Here is a 27,860-nt window from a genome sequence, read left to right as displayed (position 1 = left end):
GCTCGTTTTCTCTGATGTGTAGTATGGCGTCATATAAATATACAATCGTGCTGCATGACAATATTCTGGTCCATGACAGACCACATAGGCAATGGTGGTCCCATAAGATAAGTACCTTATAGCCTGGGTGTGTAGTAGGCTTTACCATCTAGGTTTGTGTAAGTACACTTTATGATATTCATACAACAAAGAAATTGCCTAACGATGCATTTCTCAGAACTATTCTCATTGGTAAGCGACTCATGACTGTACTACCATTTATTCATCCAATCTACTGCTAGCAGACATTGCATTATCTCCAGTTATTTTTATACCAACTATGCTGCTATAATACTTCTTGTTGGTGTCGCCTGTACACATGTAAAAACATTTCTTAGGATATATTCCTAACTTGGGAATGGTTGGTTCAAACCTATGTCCAGCTTCTGCTTTACCAGGTAATGCCATTGTTTTCCAAAGCAGCCGTGGATGTGACTCCATTGGTCTACAGCCTTCCCTAGACTTTTCAGATCTTTAATTTTCATCAATCCACAGGATATTGTGCTTTCAATTCCCATTTCTCAGATTGGTAAGAAGATTGAGCCTATTTCCCCAGCCCTTTTCTGTGAAGTGCCTGTTCAAATATGTGGACCATTTTTCTACTGGCTTGTCTTTCTCTTATTGATTTGTAGGAATTCTTTAGAAAAGTCTCTATTAACCTTTGTCTGTTTATTGTGTGCAAATAGCTTCTCCCAGTTTACTTGTTTTCACTTTCTTTATGATGCCTTTTCATGTACATATGTTCTTGATTTTAATGTGTTCTAAGTTAGCAATTTTTTGAACATTTTGAAATCCCTTCCTACTCTAAGTCCAAAAGGATATGCTCTCATACAGTTTCCTTAATAGATTGTAGCTTTGCCTTTCACAATTAACTGTTTAATCATCTGGAGTTGACTTTTGTGTGTAGTGTCAAATAGGCATCCAATTTTTTTTTCTATATGGATAACCAATTGCCCCAGCACCTTTTGGATAGTTTATCCTTCCTCAATGATCTGAAAGCACACCTGTCACATATTAGGTTTCCATATATGCACGGATATGTTTCTGGATCTCTAATCTGTCCCACTGGTCAATTTTGTCTCAGAAACCCCACACTTGAGCTTGCAAACTCGCATTATGATACATCTAGATATCTGACAGGACAAGTCACCCGCTTGTTCTTTTGTAATCAGGAGTGTATTTGCTGTTCTTGGACTTACGCACGTCCATACACATTTTAGAATCAGCTTGTCAAGTCACACTGCCCCACTTCCCAAAACAACTCCTGGGAATTTTTACTGAAATTTTATGAAATCTATTAATTAATTTCTGGTAAATTCACATCTTTATGTCTTTCTCTGAATCTGATTAATCTCTACATTGTCTTCCCTAGTATCTCCCAAAGTTTTATAATTTCTCCAAAGAGAACTTGCACATAGTTCTTTAGATTTAGTCCTAAATACTTTCTTTTTTTAATTTTTAAATTACATTTTCCTCTTTTGCAGGTAGATGAAAGGCAAATGGTATATCAACTTTTGTTTAAACTATGCTGAGTTTTCTTATTAATTGTAATAATTTATCTGTAGATTCTTTTGTATTTTCTTCATAATTATATCATTGGTGGATAATATATTTTTGTTTCTTCTTTATCAGCAAATATACCATTGATTTACTTTTTCTTGCCTTATTATACTAGCTGGTAAATCATGAATAAAACAGGTGACAGCAAACATCTTTTCTTTGTTCCTCCTCATAAAGCGGATTCTTCAAACATTTCACCATTAGGTATCAAGTTTACTATAGGTGTTTGCTCTAAATCATTTATCACATTAGGGATGTTCCTATCTATTTCTATTTTTATAAGAGCTTCTATCATGAATGGACGTTAAATTTTATCAAATATGTTCTCAACATGTATTCTATTATCATATGATTATAACCCTTTAATGTATTTATGTAATATGTTATATTAATAGATAATCAAATGATGATCAACACTGTATTCCTGGGACAGCCTTAACTTGATCATGATGTATTTTCATTTTTATATATTGCTAAGTTTAGTGAGCTGACTTGTTTTTTAAATTTTTGCATTTATGTTTATGAGTGAAATTGGCCTGTAATTTCAGGTTTTGTGTCGTCTGATTTCATTTTGGTATCAAAATTTACTAACCTTATAAATAGGTTGAGTAGCATTCTGTCTATTTTTATAACCTGGAATGACTTGTATGATATAGGTCAAACTCACCTATAAATCATCAGAGCCTGGTATTTCCAATAAGATGATATTTTTAATTTATGATTCAACTTTTTAGTGATTTAGAACTACTTGGATTTTCTAGTTATTTCTGAATCAGTCTCAGTGAGTTATATATTTGTAAGAATTTGCTGTGTATTGCAGTAGGTTATAAATTTCAAAGTTTTCACATCTTGCTATAAAGTGTTTTAAATATCCTCTGTTATCCTTCTTATCCATTCTTTATCTGCACTTACGTTTTTTTAATTTCTGATATTTATTTGGGCCTTCTGTATTTTTTTCTTGATTAGTCTTGTCAGAGGTTTGTCTATGTCATCAGTCTTTTCAAAATTAACATTTGAATTAATTGACCCTTTAATATAGTTTATTTTGTATTTCATTTATTTCTGCTCATGTTTATTATTTCCTTCCTTATATTTTTGTTTAGTATATTCTGTTAATCCTTTTATAACTCCCTGAGTTGGATGTTGAGCACATTAATTTTCAGGCTTTCTTCTTATCTAATCTAAGCATTTAAGATTATATATTTCTAAATACATATTGCTTTAGCTGCAACCCACTAGTTGCTCTATAGTGTTTTTCTTATTCAGTTATAAATATGTCCTAATTTATCATGTTTTATTTGACGACCCATGAGTTTTTTGGACCTATATTTTTATTTCCATAGATAAAGTCATTCTAGTTATTTTTTTGTTATTTATTTCTACCATTGTTGCACTAGACCCAAATAATGTGGCCCATGAAAGATAATACTTCTCAAAAGCTCTTTAGGTTATAAGGACACCCTAACTTATTTGAATGATTCACATAATTTTCTGTTCTATATTTTTCACTAAAGACTTTTATCAAATTTAATATGCTAATAGATCAGGTAAAAATAAATAAGAATTAGAAATTAATACATCATTGGGAAATTGTGTGACCTGATAAGTTAAAGGCAGGACTAAAATGAATTAGCTCCTACTTTTATTTCCATAATTTTGTTCTCATCCTTAGTCTCTTATCCATAAAATGTTATTACAAGACTTCCTAGGAAGTCCTGTGTATTAATAAGTTGACAATAATAATACTAGGTTCACGGACAAAATCCCTCATGTTAATGACTGTACTAAGTAAGTACGACTGTTGCTTGTTCCCGAACTCAAAAGCACATTCCTCCCAAGGGAATATACACTTTAAAAGACTGAAAACAGAATAACAATTAATCAGATTGGACCATATTAGTATATACTTACTAGCTCAAGGAAAGATTATGAAATCTGGAAATAATAGAAGATGAGGCTAACATACAAAGAAGCACATCTCAAAAACATGGAAGGCTTTAGTGGACAGAAGACAGAACAATGGCTGTTTTGATCAGTGCTCTGCCATATGAGATAAGAGGTTGAGTGTTCCTGGAGTAGAAATCCGTAGCAACTCTGCTCATGTCAGCTCAGCACTCAGCAATCCATTGCCCCACAGATTCACTCTCTTAGGATCTAAGAGAAGGCACTTTTCTTTGAAGTCTAGAAACTAGAGCTCTCAGGGCTTGGAAAGCTTGAAGATTTGCTAGCAGGAATACTAAATTTGTTGGTGGCAGAGTCCCATGGTCACTGATAGGAAGAGAGAAGCCAGGAGTCTATTCTATCGGTGGTTCCCTGATTTGTTTGGTTTCAGTTGGCCATTTAGCCTCCCTGTGCTGCCTACCTCACAGTCCAATCACATTGTAGCTATTTCTAGCCCACACAAAAGGAATATATTTTGTGAGCCTAAGAAACGCAAGAGACTGAGCCTGCAAAGATGAATGTGGTCTGGCTCTAACTCTTGAGCCAGTATTCATTGGGCCAGAGTGGCATAAATATAAACTTTCAGTATGTTAAGTATCATGTGTAAGTTTCTGAGAGGTCTCGCCCAGGTAATTTCAGATATAGATAATTCTTCGGTTCTCATTCACATCTTCCCTACTTCGCTTTCCTATGCCCTCCAGCGCCCCCTCACCTCTCTGACAGCTTCAGGACCCCTTGCAGACCTGTCTCCCTGCCCTCTTTGTATTCTAGTACCCTTGCTGTCTTTTGTTTCTCTGATTACCTAGAGAGTCTCATTAAAACCCAGTTTTAATTGTTATTTCTGGACACAAATGATGCCCTGATCATCTCCTCTGCCACTGCTTTTTTTCAACCCCTCTTTATCTAACACTTCAAACACTGAGAGAGTTTCAGAATAAGTCTCTTTCCCTCCAGATGTAAGCCCTTCTTAATAACCGAGCACACTAAGATGAATGATCTTTCTAAAGTTCAAATGAAATCATGTCACTCCATTGCTTAAATTCTTTTAGTGGTTGCTCTAACTTCAGAAGACACACGAGATCCTTTATCTCTGGCCACTGCGTATCTAACCAGCTCTCTGCCTGCCATCCACTACCCACCAGACCCTGGAATCCAACCACAGTCAACTTCCCCTATTCTCTCACAATCTGCCTGGATACCCTACCCCTGCTCCGGTTTTGCTCACCGGAGGGTCACTTCAGTCTGTCACAGGACCTTTAGCCACTGCCACCGAAACCAAGTTATGGCCTCCAACTGGAAGGCTTCTAAACCATCTTCACGCTAATAAATCATAGCCCTGGGTCAACTTATCTATGAATAATCTGCTGAATGCCCGTTTCAAGGAATTCCCAGTACAGTGATAGACAATTTGTCTGAAGCCAATTTGCCAAAGAATTGATTTGCCAGACAATCATTTTGATAAATTTATCAAATTTAGCTATATACCAAAAACTTTGTATGATTATTGTAACCCTACATGGTTCTATGGGTTAATAGGAACTAAAAAGGCTGCAGGGGGCCCAGAGTTAGGGCCTTTATATTCTCCCTCTCCGTCTCTCAGTCTCTGCAGCCATTGTCCCTCTATCTCTCTGCCCTTCCGTCCTTCCCTCCCTGTGTCCCAGACACCCTCGGCCTCCAGTCTCCCCTTCCTTCTGTCCCTTGGTCTCTCCCCACTGCCTCTGCCTCAGCCATGCCCTGCTCTCTCTGTTTCCTAGCTTCCCTTCCTCTCTGCCCCTGGGTTTCCCCCTGTCTAGGATCAGCAGGCCAGACTGTGCATGATGAAGATTCAACTTCTCCCCCAACAGAGAGTCCCACCATTCTTACCCAGATCCCTGTTATTGCAATAACAGGACCAGAGCAGAGACAAATTAAATAATTTATAAAATAATGTTATAAGGACCAAAAAAAACTGTAAAATAAAACTTAACAGAGTCTTCCAAAAGCTGAGAAAAATTCCCATCCAAAATCAATTACCGTAACCTTATGAATAGTTAAAAGGAACAAATTTTGCTTAATTGAGAAAGTTGACAAACCTATCAAAGTAGTCATAATGTGAAATTTGCCACAAGAATCTCAGAGATGCTAAAATGTTAGCAAAACCGCAGATGACTCTAAAAAGGATTTGAAAAGATCAATATAAACTGAAAGTCTCACATATGAAATGCTAAATTTTTGTTATATCTATTAGAAGAATATATTCACACAAATAGTCAAGAAAGAGATCTATGAATATATTCATAAGGATATGTTTATAAAGAGACTAAGCCTCCCTAGGAAACTTAGCTTTTAAAAAAAAATGAAATAGATCTTAAATACTGCTAAAAAGAATATATTTATAAGAAGAATATACTCTATGATTAAGTGTATTTTTAAAATATAGTCTTAAAATATTCATCAGAAAAATGTATTCATATTCATTTACTAGACTTAGAATAATACTCCTTAAAATAATTCTTTGTTAAATCTGTAAATGTGATAAAGTGGGCAAATTATTCATCTAGCAAAGTGATCCTTCAATGAATCAGTGAATTGGCTAATTTTGGTGAATTAGCCATTCAGTAACTACTCCTTTGGCAGACTGGCCCCCAGCATATTGACTGGCTTCCCTCTTGTACTCCTCTCTAATCAGTCTTATTGCGATGCTCTCTCAGGACGACGTCTTATTCAATTTGTACCCCCAGAACTTATCAGCATGTTTCATCTTATGAAGATGTAAAAATGGTGACAAATGAATAAACAAGTGAATTAATAAATGACCTTTACCCTGCCTTAACCTGAATACTTTTCTCCCAGCTGGCTAACTACCAAGGGAAACTGAATTTAAATGAGTGAAGGTCAAGGAGAAAAATCTTCCCTGCACATTTTACTTTTTATATCTATGTTTGTATATACATAGTCTCATAAGTAATTTTCTTATGAACTACAGGCTGAGTCCTAATATCAAACTTAGAGAAACTATCTAGATATGGAGCTTGAAATAAAATTGTATCGTGTTGACTATTGCTGGGGGGAGAAGAGGAAGCTTTATTGGACAATTGAGATCTTGTTTTATGCAAGATATTTTGTTATACTTGGATTTGCCTTCTGGATTTATTAATAATTCCAGTTCTGCAAAAGGATTTGGGCAGAATGTTCTCTGTATGTGTAGTAAAGATAGTAGTTAAGACTATCTACTATTCACTGTTGTCAACATGTATAAATGTTGACTGGTATCCACCATATTGATTCATAGTTCACCATGAAGCCAAGGCTGCCTCAACAGAGCTTAAACATACTGCCTTGTCCGGACACACCAAGGCTAGATCTGCCTCAAACTTACAAATCCAAATTCTTGCTCTATACCTACTCTTGGACACCCCACATATTCGAAACTGAATTTGTAGTCATGCCCCAGACTCATTCTTGTTCCTGAGATCTCTACTTCAGTGAACTATACTGGCGTTCGTTCCCTTATTTCTCTCCCTGCCCCCTTTTAAGTAGATTCATAGAGAATAGACACAAAGATCCAAAGGGAGATGAAATGTCAGCTCTGTTAGTAGTGGCACAATAACCCCCAAAGTACAAGCCTTCCTAGTATGCAGGATGGTGTTTAGGCCTGAGGCCCAAAATATAGCATCATGCTCTTTCCCCTAGCATTGAAGACAACTTGGCATGGGAGGGCCCACCTAACTTATAACTTGGTCTCAGGCTGTGGACACTCCCTTCCCCAACTGGGGCTTACTACCTGGAGATAGGAAGGCCAAGGCACAGGAAGCCTAAACAAAGGCAAATCCAAAAGAATGGGAAAAAAATGTGCCATGCATGAGCAGTGATCTTCAAACTCACCCAAGAGATAGACCTGGCCCCTGACTATCAGGATCTGGCCCCTCCCACCAATCAGATTAGTTGCTCCTCCACCTGAGCTCAGGACACTCTGTTTGTGGAGGAGAGAATCTATAAATGCACAATCAGCCTCTCCCTTCTTAGCCAGGGCAGCAAAATTCCCCTCTTTAGAATCCTGAACAGTAGGGGAATAAGGACCCCTGCTTTAACCCTCTCTACCATTTTCCCAATCATCCAAGCCGAGTACTTGGGCATAATTCTAAACCGCATCCTTTTTCTCATTTCCTCATCATCCCCTATGTCCTGTCAATCACCAAATCGTGAAGTTTCATCTCCTGGATATTTCTCCATACATCCTTTTCTTTCCTTCTATCCTACCTAGATCCTTGGTCCAGCCCTCATCGTCCTTTGCCAACACTACAGTAATAATCTCCTAATCCTTCTTTCTGATTTTAGTCTTGTTCCGTTTCTAATCTAATCTTCACACTGCAGCCAGAGTGACCACTCTGAAACTTAGTTCTGATCCTATTACCCCCTGACAGCTTCCCATTAACTACAGGATGAAGGCCAAGTTCTTTAAATGACTTACAAAACCCTTCATGACCTGCTACCTTTCCAAACTCATGTGCTCCATCTCCCCTGTCTCATATTCATCCCAGGAATATTAAAATGCTTGTAATTTCTGCCAGTCACCATGCAGTTGCAAATGTCCATCCCTTTGTTCACATGATTCCTTATGTCTGAAATATTCTTGACTCCTTGTCTCATTTGGTTAACTCTGATTCAACCTTAAAGATTCTGTTTAAGGCATTACTCCTCCAGGAAGCCTTCCCTAACCTCAACCCTTGCTCCCGTCCTGCTCCCTCGGGCTGAAAAATTATTCCTCTTCTGTACTCTCTCTGTGAATAGCTCCCTCACTGAATTTACTACCTTATGTTGATATTTTTCTTCATCTCTGTCTTCCTATTGGTTAGAGGCCATATACCCAGTAACGAGACGTTACCAGCACTCAAGATAATTTGTGGACTTAAACTGAACTCTTTGTTCTTCCAAATCATTAATTTATTCTTAGTTTATTCATTAATTCAGTAGTAATTTATTGATGGATTTCACCCCACTCACCCAATTCCATTTTGCTGAGTACTATTCCAATTTCCCAGATGCCTTTGGCCTGTGTGGAAACCAACCATTTCCCCTCTTCTCTACACATTTCAGAGCATATGAAGAACATTTGTTAACTATTTCCAAATTGTGATTTGTTTTTAAATTACCCACTTGAATCATTTTTATATGCTTCTTGTCCTGGTGACATAACTGACTGATTACACCACATCTCTTTTATGGGTGTAGCCTGACATAAGTGATGCGGTGTGACAGCCTAAAACTCTGCAACTGTGAGACTATTGCTCCCTCCTTGCTGACTTCTATCTGCAGAAAATGTAAATCTCAATGGCAGCCATCAGAATTAAATACATTTTGATAAATAATAGCAAAGGAACATCAGACTATTATTTTCCAGCAGGTCTTGGAAGCCGCTCAGACTCAGCCTGTCTCTTCCTGTTTCAGAAGTCTTCCTGCCCACTGTCTTCAGCTGCTCATGGGCACTGACTTTTTTTTTTCATTCAAGTTTAAAGAGCTCTGATACAATCTTACATTTCCCAAGAAAATCTCAGAAAAGAATAGGAATATTTAGACGGTTGGATGGTGGCCAACATATGGAAGTCCAAAGCAGGGCGGGCCAGCTAGACCAGGGGCATTGGGTTTGGGAGCTGGAGAATAATGAAAGGTTTGGGCTCTCAGGGCTTCTGGCAATGAGGATAATGAGCGGCAAAGGGTGAGTGAGGGCGGGATGGAGCCAGGAAGGACACGTCATGATGTGGACCAAAGGCCTCAATTTAGCTATGATTCTCCTACCACAATGGGTCCACTCCTCAAGAAAAGAGTAAGATTTGTATAAACTACCTCAGGAAGAGAACTTTAAAATAATAATAATAACAGTAAGCTAATTGGTTAGTTTTATTCTCTAATAACTAGATCAATAAATACTCAAATCTAAAACCTTTTGGAAATATGTTAAGTACATACATGCTCTCACATCTCTATAGGGAATCAAAATATTTAACAAGCAGCCCAGAAGGAACCAGGCAGCCAGAATGGATGCCAGCCATAAACAGTAATAAGGCCATCCTGGAGCAGACAGCTAATTAGAAGCCCTGAATATACGCACAACTGCAGAAATAACAGGCCTCTCTTCCCTCCCCTGCAAGTTCTGGACTGGAGTCTACTCTGGTTTCTTTTCCAAGCAACAAGAATGACTAGTGATAAAAATTTAAAAGGAAAATCTGAAGTTATTCTTGCGTATATTGGCTTTTTGCCTGAAGCTAAAAAAAGAGGCATAAGAGTTTCTTTCTCCATTTTCAGCTTTCTATTTGTCCTCCTCTCTGTTCCCAGGCCCTAAGGGCCAGCAACTCCCCCGCTTCACACTCCGGCGATCCAAAGCTCCTTTCTCAAAATAGAAACGGACCGCCACCCCGCGCCGCTCCTTGGTCGCCTGCCTTGCCAGAATCCTTGAGCATTGCCCTTTCTCCCCATACTTTTCACTCTCTCCAAGTATCCTGCAACTTCTTACTCTTCTGCCTTCTCCTCCAGATCTTGCTTCAAATCCGACCCTCCACTCATAAGCTTTCTACATGATTCATTTTCTTGCCATTCTGTCCTTTAAAAAGTCTTTGGAGACTAGCAGCAATTTTAAAGGATGTTCTGACGCTCATGTCGTGGAGCCGTAGCTCCCCACTCCATTTTTTCAATGGGAGCATTTGTAAATACCTTATGTCAGTCATTCTCCTGGACGATTTACTTTTGTCACCTCATTTAACCATTACAATGCAGTTAAACATTATTTACTCCTTGCAGGAAACCAGGAATCAGAAAGGCTGAGGACCCTGTTTTGATCACACAGGTAGTAAGCAGTGAAATCAGGTTTTGAACGCAGGCGGCAGTTGGACTCCAATCTCATGGCTTTTCTTACCCTATGTTGCTGCTTTAAAGTAAAAAACAAAAATACTAATAAAACTCTCCAAAGTCATGTAGTCTGGGCGTGATTTGAATGACATTTTTCCAAACTCACTCAAGTGTTTACACATATAAGAAAAGAAGCCTGGGTCACCACACTGCGTCTTCACGTCGCTTATAAATCTCAAGCCAACAGATCCTTAAGCAATCCTAAGCTTGAGAAAAAAATGTTAACCAAAATAAGCTCTGTCTGTTACTACTGAGGAAAAATAAGGTATTAAGTTGATAGATTCCTGATGTATGTTGCCATTTATTTGAATTAATGCTCCACTATGTATTCAGAGAGTATAAAAAGATCAATGATCATCAGCTGGGGGTTAAATGGCAGAGGCAGCAAATCCAAAGCATTATTTTAAGGGTTGTGGGGGTTGCTTTCTTTCTGTAGATTTAGAGAGAAGGGAAAAATATTTACAGCTGACTGGGCCCCAAGTAAAGAAGGAGGACTTGTTTCTGCTCAAGATTGGTACACGTGCGTGTGTGTGTGTGTGTGTGTGTTGGGAGGCAATGGTCACATGGTGGGATTCAGGCACACTCAGGCAGGTTTGGAGGGCTACTCTAGGCATCTCTGCCCTAGGAAGGCATGGCCAGAGACTTACCCACTCTCTCGGGGCGTGTTGATTAACTGTGAACTTCATGTAAGACTATATTATTTTCAACCTCAGAAATATTTACCAAAAAATCAGAGACCACGACCTCCTGGACAAAAGAAAAACTGTCACAGCACTGAAAGCAGGAGAGGACCGGGCCATTCTCCTAGGACTGGCCATGATGGTGTGCTCCATCATGATGTACTTTCTGCTGGGGATCACACTCCTGCGCTCATACATGCAGAGGTAAGGCCATTGGGTGGTCGGGGTAATGTCGTTCATCTCCGCCTTCTCCCTACCCCCCCATAGCTTATCAGCCCTGAGGTCCTCTTCCTCACCTTCTTTCCCAGTAAGAATTTTGAGCAGGGCCTGGCATATACTATTTTTAAATAACGTTATCTAATAAAAAGGATAAAAATATCTGTATACATAAACTGTCTACTATGTGCCAGGGACTTTCCATACATTACTTGTTTAATTCTCACAACTACTCTATAAAGTAAGTATGAATATACTCATTATAAAAGTGGCAAAACTGAGGCTCAAAGTAGATATAATTTGCCCAATGTCACACAGCTCTAGCATGTGGCAGAGATATGATAAGATGAGGACTCTAATTCCAGAGTCCCCATTCTTGCCTCTTCACACCTCTATCTGTCCTCCACCATATTCCTTTTCCACCTCATCCCACTCTTCCATCACCCCACACATCAGTGGTTCTCAACTGTACATTTAAACTTCCTGAGAAACTTTTAAAAATGCTGATGCCCAGGCCCCACCACCATTATCCCAGAAGGTCAGATTTAATTGGTCTGCAGTGGGACCCAGGCATCAGTAGCCTCAAAAGTTCCCCAGCTGATTCTAATATGCTGTCAAGACTGAGAAACACTGCTATGCACTAACTTTTAAAAATAACCAATTCTGAACCTCTTTCATTTTCATATTTGACCCAGGTTTACTGAATAGACAGGGAGACAATTGAATACTGAGATAGCCAGTGTATTCCCCCTGAGAAAGCCACATGAAAAATCCCCACGGCACTTCTAGCTGACTGTTGTCCATCAATTTGGACGCTTTGAGCACAGGAGAGCCCAGCATTGCTGTAACTAATGCGGAAAGTCTCACAGTGGCTCAGCTTATAGAAAGAGGCCCTTTCAAATGAAAAATTGAGATTTCAATCCAAAAGAGAATCAAACCATTTTGTGGCATTCATTTCTCCACCTAAATTAATACTTTCATGTTAGAAGCAAAATCTAGCTGAAATACAGTAATTTGCTAAAATTAAGGCGTCATCTTTCCCGCCTGTGGCTGCTCCGTTCTGTGTCTCTGATGCTTTCAGCTGTGCTCCCTCTCAATGAAAGCGCTGATGCCTCAGGCCCTGAGTGCTCACTGATTCCAAAACCACTTTCAGATCCTCACATCTGCTTAGAACCATCTAAGACATTTTCTCTCCTTGTATAGGCAAAATCTGACCACCCTTGTCCCAGGAAAATACAATTTGCCACAGTAGAGGGGGTCAGGGCTAGGATCCGGCCTCTAGCAGAAAACTGGACATGAAAAGGGGGGCCCTGTCAACACGTGTCCAGCCAAAGGAAGGGTATTAATTTGCAAAGAAGACGTGCTGTTTTCCGATCACTATGGTAATCAGCTTATACCCGGAAGCAGAGCGCTGATTGCTGGTGTGTTAATTCCTAATCACAAATGTCACTCTTGATCATAAAATTATAAGTATTTTAGAATGAAAGTCTGGCCAATGGGCAGCTGGAGTTTGTTTTTGGTTTGGGTTTTTTTTTTTTAAATCTTTCTAGTTCTGAGGTCCCAGGGCACTGATGTGAACCCATTAGTCTGCATAGAAGGGCCCCTTTTCCACTGTGTTTATGGGGAGGCAGTGCATACACCCGGATGAGCCTGAGTCTTAAAGAAATATACGATTGGGTGGAATCACAGTTTCCATAACTTACTAAGTGTGTGTCCTTGTGTGTTACTTGATTTCTCCGACCCTCAGTTCATTCACCTTTAAAAGGAATTAATACCCAACTTGTAGAGTTGTCGGGAGGACAAAAGAAGATAATGTATGTACATTACCAATTAGGGTGAAGAGGTCACGCAACAAGTGATCTTAGTATAAACAAAAGATGGAGTTAGCTTTTCTCCCTTATTAGAAAGACCTTAAAGAAATATATCACTCTCCTTCCATCTGTCAAGTTGGACCTCCAGCCCCTCCACACATTTGCCATCTTCTCTCCCCTTCTCCCTTACACCCTCTCTGTGCACACACTGGGCTGGCGTGGGGATTGGGATGAAGAGAGTTCAGAGCAGACTTGGTGACTGGGGTGCAGCAGGAAGTTGCTTACAATACAGAAATACAGGGTGAGTGCAGGTGGCGATGTAAAAAGCTCCCTTATGCTTACAGTGAATTTGATCAGGAGAACATCTAACTTAAGCCTTGGAGATTATACTACTCTATATCCAATGGAAGTCTGAAAAAGCTCTCAGGTGCCAGGCAAAGTTTGTCTGTGTTTGTATTGTAATTTGCCAAAAGCTTCTCTATTCACAGGCATAAACTTTTACAAAGAGATTGTGTCATAGATTTGGAAAAGATGCTACAAGTTAAGAAGCTGGCAAGTGATTGTCCGATTGCACCTTCCTTGCTGTTAGCATTTGGACTTGTGTTACTCTCCCCCTCTCTCCGTAGTGTGTGGACTGAAGAGTCTCAATGCACCTTGCTGAATGTGTCCATCACGGAAACGTTTAATTGCTCCTTCAGCTGTGGTCCAGACTGCTGGAAACTGTCTCAGTACCCCTGCCTCCAGGTATACGTGAACCTGACTTCTTCAGGCGAAAAGCTCCTTCTCTACCACACTGAAGAGACGATGAAAATCAATCAGAAGGTAGGAGCTGGGGCACGCTGCATCTCCTTCACCCCCGCAGACTCCTGCCCCCAGCTCGTCTCTCCCTCTGAAGTTCCCCTGGGCCAGCGTTTCAAAGGAGAATGCCACTAGGAAGCAGGCCCTGCCTCGTCCCTGCACAGAACTCACTATCTGACTCTTGCTTGGGAAACATTTGTTTTCTGTCCAAGTATGGACAAATCACTCCCCCACTTTGTGGTAGTGCAAACTTAGCCTTTACTTCCATTTAGCAGGTAAACATTATATCCTATTTATACACAATAGGCTGAGTGTTTTAAAGCAAATGTGCAGCTTAGTCAGAGTCGTACAAGCCAAAAAACCAAGTATTCATCATATACCAGGGAGCCATGAGGTAAAACTGTCTTTTGCTTTTCCATGGTCACTGTCACTCAGTTCTAGGACCTTGGGGATGTAACTTAATCTCTCTGAGCCTCAGCTTCCTTTTCTGTAAAAAGGTAAACAGTGGCCATCTTGCAAAGTCATTGTGCAGATCAGAGCAGAGGATATAAAGTGCTGGCACAGGGAGACTGTCAACCTGATGTCACGGTGTGTGTCCTGTGTGTCTTTCTTCCTATATGTAATGTTCACAGAGGCTGAATTTGCCAGCACTGATACATTCAAATCCAGACGGTGGATGCTCAACAAATATATGATATTAAAGCTGTACATAGAGTTCATATTTATAAGGTCTGCGATGACCAGTAAGGTCATCCAACCTGCCGTTATCAATTTTTGGATAAATATATTGAGTTTTGGATTCATGATAGCAATATAGATGGCCAGAGTACTCTCATATGCCAAGACGACCTGATGTCACTCTCCAATAGGACAATTAGCCCTCATTACCAGATACAACTCCTGTGAACTCTAGCCTTTCTTGTAAGAAAGTTTTCTTTTCATTACAATTATCAGCACTTAAATGACATAGATTATATGTATTGAAAAAATTCAGTAGCTTCAGAGTTCGATACTAGAATAGGATTTGTTTTGTGATATATTGACACAAAGGAGGGGAATCTACCATGCATTTTGGTTACAATAACTTAAAAAAATTCTTGCAAATATCTCTGTGGACTCAACGTAATGAGTATTTCAGAGAATGTTGTTTGAAAATGTCTGCACTGATTTCCTTTCGTTTGTGGTAACCACAAACAGCACCAGATCTAACCCTGTTCTGCAAATATACAAAGCTTAGCTCCCCCACAAAGTGTTTGTTTTCCAAGATCTTCCCTCAAGTCAGATTTTTAAATTGAAGCTGACCTGTAATGATGAATGCCTATAAAACTCTCAAATCTCCATGGAATTGGAAATAGGCCAAAGTTGAATAGGCACCAAAAAGTGGGATAGACTTCCATTTCCTTGTTTTGACATTTTCTCACTAGGCCCTGTGAATGCATTATTTAGGCTATAAACAGAGAGTGAAGCTACCATATAAAGTCTCAGTTAAAAATTTAGGACCAGTATCTTGTCTACTGTCAGACTACCAGGTCATTGTTTGGTTTATTTGCTCCATTATCTTGTTTTTAACTGTGAATTACAGCACACATACAGGAACATGAAAGAAAGGGAAAAAGTAAAGCTTAGGCATTTGTTACAGAGATCCCCCAAGTAATCACCACAAGGGTAAAAAAATAGACACTTCCCATATAGTAAAAACACCCTTCACATCCCCCCCAATAACTATAGGCTCTGGCCCCTGCCAAAGGTGACAACCATCTTGACTATTATTCCAGTTACTTTCTTATCTTTCTTCATAGTTTTATTACCTAAGCATGTATTCTTAGACACTATATTTTAGTTTTGCCTGGTTTTTAAACATTATATAAATAGAATCATACAGACTATTTCCTCTTGTGTCTAACTTCCTTCACACAACCCTATGTTTGTTAGAAGTCATTCCATTTGGTGGTAGTTCATTCATTTTTGTTACTGTATCATATCCCATTGTATGAATATGCTAATTTATTTATTCATTCAGCTGTTGATGGACATTTTGAGTTCTCTACAGTTTGAGGCTATTACAAATAATTCTGCCTTAAATAAATATTCTTGCATATGTCTTTTGGTACACTAGCACACACACTTCTGTCGGGTATAAAGCTGAGAATGGAATATCTACATCATAGGGTACACATATCTTAAAGTTTAGTAGATAACAGCAAATTGTTTTCCAAAATGCCTGTACCAATTCACACTCCCACCAACTCTGTGGGTATGAGAGTTTGCATGGCTCCAAATCCTCATCAGCACTTAGTATCATCTGTAATTTTAATTTTAGCTAATGTGATATTTCCTTGTGGTTCAGATGACTAATGTCATCAAATGCCTTTTTTATTTATTTATCGGCCATTTGGATATCCTCTTTTGTATAATGTCTGTTCAAGTCCTTTGTCTATTTTTCTATTGAATTCTTTCTTCTTAGTATTCATTATAGGATTTCTTTAAATCTAGAAACGAACCTCTGTTAGATATATGTATTACAAAATCTTCTCCCATTATGTAACCTTTTCACTCTCTTAATGACGTCTTTGAAGGACAGAAGTTTCTAATTTAAATGTAGCCAAATATTGTCAATCTTTTTCTTTCTTGCTTGCTTTTTTGTAGTGTTTGGTTGTCCTGTTTAAAAAGTCTTCATCTACCCTGAAGTCATGAAATTATTCTCCTAAATTATCTTCTAGAAGCATTATTGTTCCTTCTTTCACAGTTAGAATACAATCTATCTAAAATTGATTTTTATGTAGGAGTCAACTTTCTGGGTTTCTTTTTTTTTTCATATGGACAGCCATTTACCCAAGTCCATTTATAAAAAGACCACTCTGTCCCCATTGGATTATTTTTATAACCCCATTTCTCTTTTTCTTGAAAGTTATCTGTTCTGTCACTGTTGTTTTAATGTTTAGCCTAGAGATTACAGCTTGCAATCTTGACTAGTCAAGGACATTAAAACATTTTTAACCCCACTCAGTCTCTTCTCTATTTATATATTACTGTCATTTTTTTCTGTACATACTTTAAGCTCATGTAGACATTGTTATTGTTTTTGTATACAGTAGATATTAATTTATATGTGTCCCCATGATTTTCCATTTTCATTATTCTTCACTTCTTCCTTTATCTCTGGTCTCCCATCTGGGATCGTTTTTCTACTGCCTGAAGAACATTCTTTAATTAGTATTTATTTAGTGCAATATCTGCTCTAAAGAATTCCCTCAGCTTTCATTTGTCTGAAAATATTTGTATTTCATTTTCATTCTTGAAGGATACATTCAAAGAGTATAAAATTCTGAGTTGGCTGTTATTTTGTTTCTGCACATTGAAAACATCCCATTCTTCTGGTGAGCATTGTTGCTATTTAGAACTCAGATCTCTCTAATTGCTGCTTCCTTGAGGTAATCTTTGTCTATGCTAAAAATTGTTTTCTTTGGTTTTCTGCAGTTTAACTATTATGTGCCAAAGTACCCATTTATTTTTATTTAGCTTGCTTACTGTTCCCAGGGTTTCTCTCTGCTCCTTGATGTTCTTTGTCAGTTTTAGGAAGTTCTTCAGTCATTATTGCATCAAATACTGCCTCTGCTCTCATTTTCTCCTACTCCTCCTTTTTCAACTCCAATTGGCCATATGTTGGGTTTTCTCATTGCATCCCCTGTACGCCTTACTCTCTCTTTTGTATTTTCCCTCCCTTTGTGTCTCTGTGCTTCATTCTGGATAGTGACCTATCTTCTAACTCACAATTATTTCCTCAGCTCTGGCAAATCCACTGTTAAATGCATCATTGAGTTTTTAATTTCTCTGATCATATTTTTCATTTCTAGAATATGCATTTGGGTCTTATTTTATAACTCTAGTTTCCTGAAATATTCTAATTCTCATCTTCTAAATCTTTCAACACAAAAAGCAAAATTATGTTTATTTTAAAATTTATTTTGATGACTTCAATATCTGAAGCCCCATGTGCCTCTTCTATTTTTTTCTCCTCTTATTTGTTTTCATGTTGTCTTATATCTGGCACGTTTTTATTAGATTTCAGAAATGATATTTGCAAAATTATTTATAAAAATAACTTTAAGCCCAGGATGATGTCATCTTTTCCAAAAATTATTTCCATTTTCTTCTATCAGACCCCTGGGTACACCAGCCATTCATGATCACCTTATGCTGACCTCCAAAACTGAGATATTCAGATCAGAGCTGAAGTCCTTGTGGGCATCTGTTTACTTTAGGCCGACCATTAGTCCTATGATGTGGCCCTTAAGATTCTCAACCCAAAGTGAACAGGGGAGTCATCAGGGCCCCCACTTTATAGGCCCTCAATTATAATTCCTGCCCCTAGCCCTGCAAGGCTGTCAAAAATACCATTCAGCCTTCTAGGCTCTCAGCCCCTTTCTAGAGTCAGCAGATGCTCCAGAGGAAAGGCAGCACCAACCACTGGGCTCACCCTCCTGACACAGTAGTTCTTCACTCTCTGGGTAGCTGTCCTCTGCCTTTAATCAGAAGTATAGACATTAAAAATACAGTTATCTCCATGTCAGAAGGCCATTAAACCATGATCCTAAGGCAGCATGAGGAATATTTATGATATTCCTGGGAGAAAAAATTAAAATAATCTCTATGTTGATCTCTCCTTCTTGTTACCCTCCCCCAAGCTCAGCAAAAATAATAGTCTTCCCTGTAGTTACTAAAAAATGGGTATAGTTTTGTTGAGATACATAAAGAACCACTGGCAATGTGTGATCTGAGACAACAGGAGACAGAAGGATTTCAATCAAGCTGTCTTCTTTGTACAAAATATCCAAAGGATTTTATTTTTAAATTTTCACACTCTCTCATATGTTCTTTTTCTTTAGCCTTTAGACCCAGTGCCCAAGCTCTTGTCAACATTACAACTGAAGCTGCTTAAGCTGATAAGCTGGCATGCTTTTGTGGAGCAATTGGCAGACGAACAGTCTCTAGGAGCCGCAAGTGGGCTCAAGGGCCCCTGCGTCCCTTGGCCACAAGGCTGTCACTGGAATCATAAGCAGTGGCTAATGATTAATTCACTACAGTTGTTGAATTTTTCAATGCTCATCTCCTTTGGGAGTTTAAAAGCTCATTTACCCACCAGGGATTCTCAAATCATGCCCATCTGGTTTGGGGATGGATTTAACATGAAGTTTGGTGAAAAATAAGAAAATATATCCATTTTTTGATATGTGGTATAATACCATATATATGGTATTTTATACATAACTGTCATGGAGAAGATGGCTATTTTTGGTGGAGAATAAGTTCTATAAATTAGACAATTATTTACAAACCCAAACTCAGCATGATTTTGTCACCCATCTGAAGCCTTATGGATTCCCTAAATCCAGAGAATATACATATCTAGACCAGGGTTTATCAGCCTCAGCACTATTGACATTTGGGGTGGGATAATTCTTTGTTGTTGGGGTGGACTGTCCTGTACATTGTAAGAGGTTTAGCAGCATCCCTGGCCTCCACCCACTAGATGCCAACATCCCCCTCTCTCCAGTTGTGACAGTGCAGAACAACTGCTCTCAATTTTATTTAGCTTTGGGCTTGGATGCTGTGAGCTTCTGGAATTCTAAGCAAAGCTTGTAAGCAGGGAATTTCTCTGCACAGCATTGGTAGGACAAGGGAAAAGGGAAGAAAATAAAGTGAAGTTGAGAATCTGGATGGGAAATAAGACCCAACATTTATTAAGTGTCTATTATGTGCCCAGCACTATGCTAAGAACTTTAGAAAAATCATCTCATTTAATCCTAACTAAAACCCTACTCCTAAAATAATAATAACCAAATTTTATCAAGAGCTTACAATGTGCCAAGAACTGTATAAAACTAAATATTTCACATTAACTCGCTTACTTAATTACAGCAGCAATCCCACGTATTAGGCACCACTATTATCTCCACTTCACAATAATGAAGCTGAGCTCAGAAAATGAAATAATTTTCCCAGTCATGCCTTCACTAACTAATTATGCCTGAATTAAAATCAAAGTCTCTTTACCTCATCATGCTATCTCTTAGAGAGAAAAACATTACAGCACCCTCTTGAGAGAATAAAGATAAGAGCTCTGAAAAATCTAAGTTCTATGAAATATTTATCCTTCTGATGGTATATTTAGTGAACAAGTGAGGATCTATGCCATTCTATCATATTCCAAGAGGTTCTTAGGATCAAGTAAAGGCCATGAGCAAGGAATAGAATTATCTGTGATCCAGAAGGAAGGTCATGGTTGTGTATTCAGCAATGGTTTACACAGAGTAGATATTAAACAGATAGTAGTACACCCTGAAAAGGGGCAAAAAAACATGACCAGAAATTTGACATATGACATCCCCCTAATTAGCACCTTAAATTTATAGGGATATTTATTAGACATTTGCTGAAACTGCCTATGGACCAGATATTCAGAAATGCTATTGTGATTGACAAACTTTAGTCACCATCACCAAAACTGAATTCTTGGATGGCTAAGGGCATCTTTTGCAGAAATGAAGTGAAGAATGTGCTTGGAAGGAGCTTACACTGAGCATCAAGAAGAAAAGAATAGAGAATGTACATATTCCTTTCCAGTGACCAAGAAAGAGGATCATGATGAAGGGAAGGTCAGATTAGATATCTGACTTACTCTAGGCCTAATTGGATACATCATGGATGTGGGGCTCCATGGTTTAAGCTATTCTGCATATTGACTAATCTGAAGGCTCCAGACAGCTTCTATTTCATTAGTGGATTTCATAGGTCTTTTAAGCATCTTCTCTGCTCCAAATCAAGTAGAAATACCATAAGAAATGTGAAAGCTCTGGGAAACACAGAAAAGGAAATTTCTCTGGAGGAACCTGTGTCTCAATACTGAAAGAAACTATAGTTCAGAGCAGATCGTGAATACTGTTTTCCTACCAAACATTTCAAACAGTCCCACTTGCCAAAATCAAGAGGACACTTAGAAGTGCAAACAAGTCTAAACTAAATTTTATGGGATTCACTTTTTTAAAAAGTGGTTTTAAAGAGCAGGAAGTCTCAAAAGGGAAAAAAATAATATCTCAATTTACCCTTTCATTTCCTCTGTCCATTACTAATATTCAAGAACTCAAAAGTTCAAAATATACTTGTGTGCCAGAGGAACCCAGGGCTGCCAGCTGGTGATCTCTACCTTCTTTGAATATAGGAGTTACATTTTCTTCTCTAGCGCAGAACACAAAGCGTGGCACATCACACCTGCTTAATAAACTTGTGCACAATATTTATTGTTTGACGACACAAGAAAAAGTTTCATCTGACTTTGGAACCATGAATATTTATGTTTCACATGACCAATGTTTTTATTTTGTTTTTATCTCATGGACATCGTGGACTAGGATACTCTAAGGAGTTCTGAGAGCAAATTTGCAGCCCACTTCTCTGAAGGGTATAATCTTTACTGAAAGCCTTTTTTAGCCTCATTCCTGATCTCGTTTCATCACCCTACTCTTGGTTTGTATTCTCTTCCTGTTCTCTCTAAAAGAATATCTTATATTGCTTATGTTTTCGATGCCTATATCTAGCACACTACCTGGCACATTAAAGACAACAAATAGTGATTGGATTTCATGAAACTTCTAACCTCTGAAATGATACCTCCCTTTTTACAAAAGAACAAATGAAGAACAAGCTCTTCCCCTAGGTTATCCTGAGAATTGGTAGCTCCCTTCCTACCATCATAAGGAAGAGGCTGCTGATCAGTGAGGTTATTCAGCCAAACACCCCCCTCCCACTGGCCCCACTCACCCCCACATCTTTTATTTTTAGGATGAAGGACTGTCACTTTTTGCTTCACGCATGCCTAGCGAAGCATGCCTAAGCAAAGCCCAACAGGTAGTTTCTCAAAACTTCTGTCCATCATGAGAATAAAAATAACTCTATTGATGTAAAAGACTCTGGAAGTGAGGTTAAGAAAAGAAAATTTTCAGTCACTTTCCAAAGAATTGGAGAGAAGATGCAATTGCTGGATCTTCGTTGACGTGTAAGGGAAAGGACAGTCAAGAGAAGCTGACAGGACCCAGGTTTCCTCGGCTGGGAGAGGAAAGGTCATGCCTTGGGGACACCTCTGTGGTTTTCAATACTAAAGAGAACTTAAGGGATTTGGGAAAGCAGAAAGATTTATTAACAAAATTTAGGATTAAGAAGACAGATGTGAGTCTAAATCTGCTGAATGGCTCTCTCAGAGGACTGCTAGGTTTATATATTCATATGTTAAGGCACAAAAGAGAGAAAGGCCTATAGCCTTGGTAAAAAATATGAACATATTTTGATGAGTACCTAAGCATCTTGTGTACATAAAATTATTATTCATATCTTCCTTTATGATATACATCATGCAGAGTCTAAAAGTTAATTCTTTCCTATTCCACACCTCCCACGAAAAAAAAAGAATGATCTAAAAATGCTGGGATTTTTATCTTTTCGATCTATATTACATTTTTCCAACTAAGTGTAGATCACTTAGTAAAGTTTCCATTTGTGGAAATGTATTCTGTGTCTTCTAAACCAATCATATAAAATTATCCTCCGAACACGTGACGACATCATGAGATCACTAAATCATCACCCCAAATTCACACCAGCCTCAGAAAGACACAGTTGGAGCCACAGAAACAGAAAACTAGAATCCTAATGTAGGATTCAGCACGTCAAATCTCCTCCGACACAAAAGCAAGGAACGTGAGAGACAAGAGCCATCGAACAGGACTGCTCCTGTAAAAACCATATAATTAGTAATTTTGCCCTCCTCAGAGGTTTCATAGTTTAGTATGTGGCACTTGGTTAAAGACTTTAGAAGATCATGCAGGCAAATGTGATATTCCAATAGGAAACTATGTTAATGAAAATTTATTGAGGCTTTATGCATATTCATCATTTAATCCTCACACGAACCCTGCTAGGAAGCCTTTATTAACCCCTTTATAAATAAATGTCTTATATAGAAATTACATATATAATTTTATATAAATATTATAAATAAAGAAGTTGATCCTGAGGAGCCAAGTAACTTGCTTACAGAAACACAGTAACACAGTAACCAGATCTCCAGAACATGAGTCAGGGGCTGGGTACGCTACTTCATACATTCTCATTGTCACAAAAGAAGGACCCATCAATAATAAAACAGAATGAATGACTGACATATGGTAGAGTTTTCAGGGATCAGCAGCAGTCTAAAATGGGAGCCAGCTTCTGTGTCGAAAGGTGGCAGGTGGCAAGGTTAGGAGAAGCTAAAAATACAAGGGGAGAGGAATCTTTTCTCCACTAGCAATGAGGAGTTGCACTTTGATGTGCCACTGGCCCCGGAGACCCTAGTCCAATCACGTATAGAACATGGCTCACCTGGCAGGTCCAAATGTGCATATTTGAGTCACTGATGGCTTGAAAGTTTAATAAGCAGCTCCTGCATTACAACCTTGCTAGACAGTCTCAAAAGTAATTTATATCTCATTTTATTTGGAAGAATCTTACCTAGTGACAGAATTATTGCCATTTGGCTGACAAACGTTTCTTCCAAAAATTTTAAAAGCCAAATCAATTCACAAGAGCATAAGAAAAAAAAAAAAAACTCCATTTTTAATGGAGTGCTATTTTTACTGAGATCATTTCAATAACTTAGCAGTGTTAGCCACTGAAACTACTACTATAAACTATCTCAGCACAAAAATATACAGAAGCTGGATGCATTTGTAATCGAAATTGGCTCTGTTTGAATTCAGCCACAAATGGCTTGTCTGTGATTCTTTTTTTAATGCTTCGATTCAAAAAACATTTTTAAAAAATTTTAAAGACACGATCTGGGCAGCTTTGAATAAGGATAGAAATAAAGGCATTCCCTTACTGCCTATGATCCAAAAGGCATCCAACTGCTAGAAAATTTGCTTCCTGGCAGTCATAGGTTGATTTTTGTACTAAATTATGATCACTGAGAAAGTCTGCTTTCTTGGAGATACTTTCAGACCCTTAATGTTGTGCTAGTACCAGGCCTTTGCTGAACTCACATTTATGAGTGCACTCACATTTATTCTTAGCTGATCAAACCTGAAGGTGTCAACCAGTCCTTGCCATGAGAACATTACCTTAAGCTTGGTTTATGATAAATGCCAGCATGCTCATCCCCTATTCTTAACTAATCAAAGAATCTTCCTAATGTTTATAGCCAAATAATCTAATGATCACAGCAGACCCAAAAAAGCAAGGTGCCAGTTTACCCACTAGAAAAGTCAGGGAAAGAGTAATCCAAACATACCGGACTAGCAAACGCATTCTGTTTCTTTCATATTTTCTTCCTGTGAAATCTACAAGTCTAAACTGTCCTGGAATTCCAGGATCCTAACTCAAAGCTCCCATCAATGCACCTCAAAATTCACCAACAACCCACCTCATCTGTGTCTCTGCATACAGTCTTGTGAGCTGTGCACTGCACAACCCTAGGAGTACCGGTCACATGGTAAAAGTCATAGATGTGAATATTTATAATCACAACTTATCAATTGGTAATAGAAGTAAAATGTGTAGGGGTTTTTTTTTCATAAAATCAATGTATTATGACAATGTTTCAATAGAAAATAATGCTGTTTTGAAAAGAGGATATAGTTTTCTAATTCACACTGAAAATTATACAGATTAGTGGTGATCTTGTCACAAGCCAATTTAATTCAGATAAATCAGTTAAATCAATCATTTGATAATGTGTATAACAAGGGACAGGGATTTTTTTCCTATTGGGAGGCACTTTGCCATAGAGATGAGAAAGAGTTAAACAAGGACCTGCACATCTCCCAGAAACGTGACTTAAATCCCTTTTTTTTAAATTTTAAAAACTCAGATTTGGGGGCCAGCCCCATGGTGTAGTGGTTAAGTTCAGGGTGTTCTGCTTCGAAAGCCTGGATTCTCAGGTTTGGATCCCGGGGCTGGATGTACACCATTCGTCAGCCGTGCTGTGCCAGTGACCTACATAAAATAGAGGAAGATTGGCACCAATGTTAGCTCAGGGTGTATCTTCCTCAGCAAAAATATAAAAAGAAAAAGGAAAAAGTTAGATTTATTGTCATATCAGTTTTGTCAGTGCCCATTTAGAAACCAAGGGAAGGTCACAGAGATTTCGTCTCTCCAGAGACTGCTTTTTAAATTAGGAAAAATGTGTTCAAAAATATGTCCAATAAATAATAAGAAGAAAAACTACAAAGTTCTTTAATTCCACCTGTATCCAGAGAAGAGAGAAGGGAAGGAGAAAGGAGGACAAAAAGAGGAAATAGAGGGGAAAATATAAAGCGAAGTGAGGAATAGGGGCAGGGCAGGGAAGGAAAAGAGAGATACAAAGAAAGAACTCAAAGGATATAAGCATGTAGCAAGAAAAGAGAGACATATAGAAGAGATATCGCAAGAAAGAAGAGAGGTGAAAAGATAAAGGAAAGTTATTTTAAGTTCTCAGATCGGTGCTGGTTGAAGAGTAAACTGACTTGGTTCTGTTGTATTTTTCCTTGGTTTATGGAAAAAGTTACTTTGTCATGCTAACTGGGCATAAACCATTCATCACAGCTCTTTACTTATTCAGTATCCCTATACTTTCCCAATCCTTTTTCAGCAACTGTCCAGGGATATAGCTGTTTTCTTGAATACAGTAGCAAGGTGACCAAGGTGACTTGGCTGCACAAATTAAGCCAAGCCAAGAAGATAAGAGTAAACTGCTTTCCCTGAGAGAACTGGTAGCTTTTGATATTACGGGGACAGCTGAGGACAGATAAAAGACAGGCTGACACTCTGATTCCATGGAAAAGTATGCTCAGTAGGGAATAATTATAACTCACCATGCTTCATTGTGGTGGAAAGAATCCACTGGAGTCACTCAACTGTAATCAATATGTAAACTATATATGGGTGAGCTATCAAAGTACATCTTGGTCAGATACCTAAAAATATTTTTTAAATCAATGTGTGAGTTCTTAGGGTTCCTGGAGGCACTAGCTTGAATATGAAAAAGAATAATCATCATGGTTATTTCACAGATGATTAAGTTGGCCTCCAGACCTCATCCCCTCCTAGTACCAGGCACATGCACACACACACAGACAGAGTATGTTCTGCTGACAGTTTATCTTGTTTTCTACAGTGCTCCTATATACCTAAGTGTGGAAAAAATTTTGAAGAATCCATGTCCCTGGTGAATGTTGTCATGGAAAATTTCAGGAAGTACCAACACTTCTCCTGCTATTCTGACCCAGAAGGAAACCAGAAGAGCGTCATCCTAACCAAACTCTACAGTTCCAACGTGCTGTTCCATTCACTCTTCTGGCCAACTTGTATGATGGCTGGGGGCGTGGCGATCGTTGCCATGGTGAAACTCACACAGTACCTCTCCCTGCTCTGTGAGAGGATCCAACGGATCAATAGATAAAAGCAAAATGGATGAGATCATTTTCTTTAAAGCTCAAATACTGTTTTCTTTCATTCTTCACCAAAGAACCTTAAGTTTGTAATGTGCAGTCTGTTATGAGTTCCTTAATATATTCTTATATGTAGAGCAATAATGCAAAAGCTGTCCTATATGCAAACATGATGTCTTTATTATTCAGGAGAAGAAATAAGTGTTTTGTGTTGGTTGTTTCATAATCTTGTTTCAATGCTGGAATTAGAACTTCCTTCTCTCGTTCCGCCAAAATAGGGCTCAGTTATTCATTTGCCAAGCTTTGTGGAGGAATGTAGACAATATCAATGTGATAAGGTCTGTGTTCTGAGTTTTCAGATCTCTTGAAGACATTTCTGCAATATTGTTCATCATCCATTGTTTACTAAAGCTACAGCCAAAAATATTTTTTCTTTTCCTACTCTAAAACTGAGCCCTGTAGCAAGTGAAGGGACCAGATTTCCAAACTAAAGGATGTCACACATTTTCCTTGTATTTCTACCATATCACTGTAAAAAAGGAGGGAAATCTGACCAGCTATTTTTCTTTTATTACTTTCTATTCATAATTCTAGATTTTTTAACTGATTTCCGAAAAAAATAAGCTGTTTTCATTAACAATTCTGTAATCTCTTCTTGTGATTTAAATAGAAACTGAACAGAGCCCTTTTCCATGTAAGACCCTGCTACTGTGTGAGGAGACAACATTTAGAAGGAGTTTCATTACCTGTGAACTGACTGAATGTTGAGTAGATGCTCCATTACAATCCAGGAAAGTCTATGTTAGTAAGAGATTTGTGGGAAAATCTTTATTCCATTTCAATTGAACTGTTAGGTGGTAAATCTAAGATCCCATTTGCTGGTCAATTCTGGTAGACTGATTTCAATGGGTAAATCTATTGTGGCGAATGAACGTGTTGGAATATTGCTCTTTGGGAATTTGTGTTTGAGTTAATGATTGTATAGTCTCTCTTTCTGAAAAGCGCCCCCTGTCGGGATTTTAAAGCTATGTGCACAGAGTATTTGTCTCCTCTACATGTTTTATTTTTCTATTTACAATAATTCCCTTTTTAGTTGCTAGATTTTATACACAGAATAGACCTTTTTTCCTAACACACACTTGAACTGAATAACAGATTTAAAGGAAGCCTTTGTTCACATTGCCATTCGCTTATTGTATTTGGGGGGAAGAAGGAGGGATTGGTTTTAAACAAAAACATTCCATCTTTTATTTAACATCAATATCAAGAGGAGAAGACAAACATCTAACTTTCTCATCTATATTTAAGTACCTTTTTGTAAATGTACTATCAAAGTTTTCTAGGTATTGCAAAATTTTACAAACCATATTTGTGGAATGAATGGTGAAACTAATCTGATGAAATGGAAATGATTCTGCAATATTGTAATTCATAGTTTGACTTTTCATAAGCAAATAAATCCCTAGGGTATAATC

At 38.2% G+C, this 27,860-nt stretch overlaps 1 protein-coding gene across 9 annotated transcripts in view; it reads left to right on the top strand.

Annotated features, from left to right (window-relative positions):
• The window catches only part of KCNMB2 (potassium calcium-activated channel subfamily M regulatory beta subunit 2), a 223,797-nt gene extending 196,311 nt beyond the window's left edge, over positions 1-27,486 (top strand). For all 9 annotated transcript variants that reach the window (XM_014838368.3, XM_070509404.1, XM_014838367.3 and 6 more), the window contains 3 exons: positions 11,136-11,306; positions 13,756-13,951; positions 26,112-27,486. In XM_014838368.3, coding sequence (XP_014693854.1) covers positions 11,136-11,306; positions 13,756-13,951; positions 26,112-26,396 — 652 coding nt within the window. In that variant the 3' untranslated portion in view covers positions 26,397-27,486. The remainder of the gene's footprint in view (positions 1-11,135; positions 11,307-13,755; positions 13,952-26,111) is intronic.
• Positions 27,487-27,860: the final 374 nt, after the last annotated feature.

This window comes from Equus asinus, chromosome 5 (assembly GCF_041296235.1).
Source record: "Equus asinus isolate D_3611 breed Donkey chromosome 5, EquAss-T2T_v2, whole genome shotgun sequence".
Classification (NCBI taxonomy): Eukaryota; Metazoa; Chordata; class Mammalia; order Perissodactyla; family Equidae; genus Equus; species Equus asinus.
This window is presented reverse-complemented; position numbering and strand designations above follow the sequence as displayed.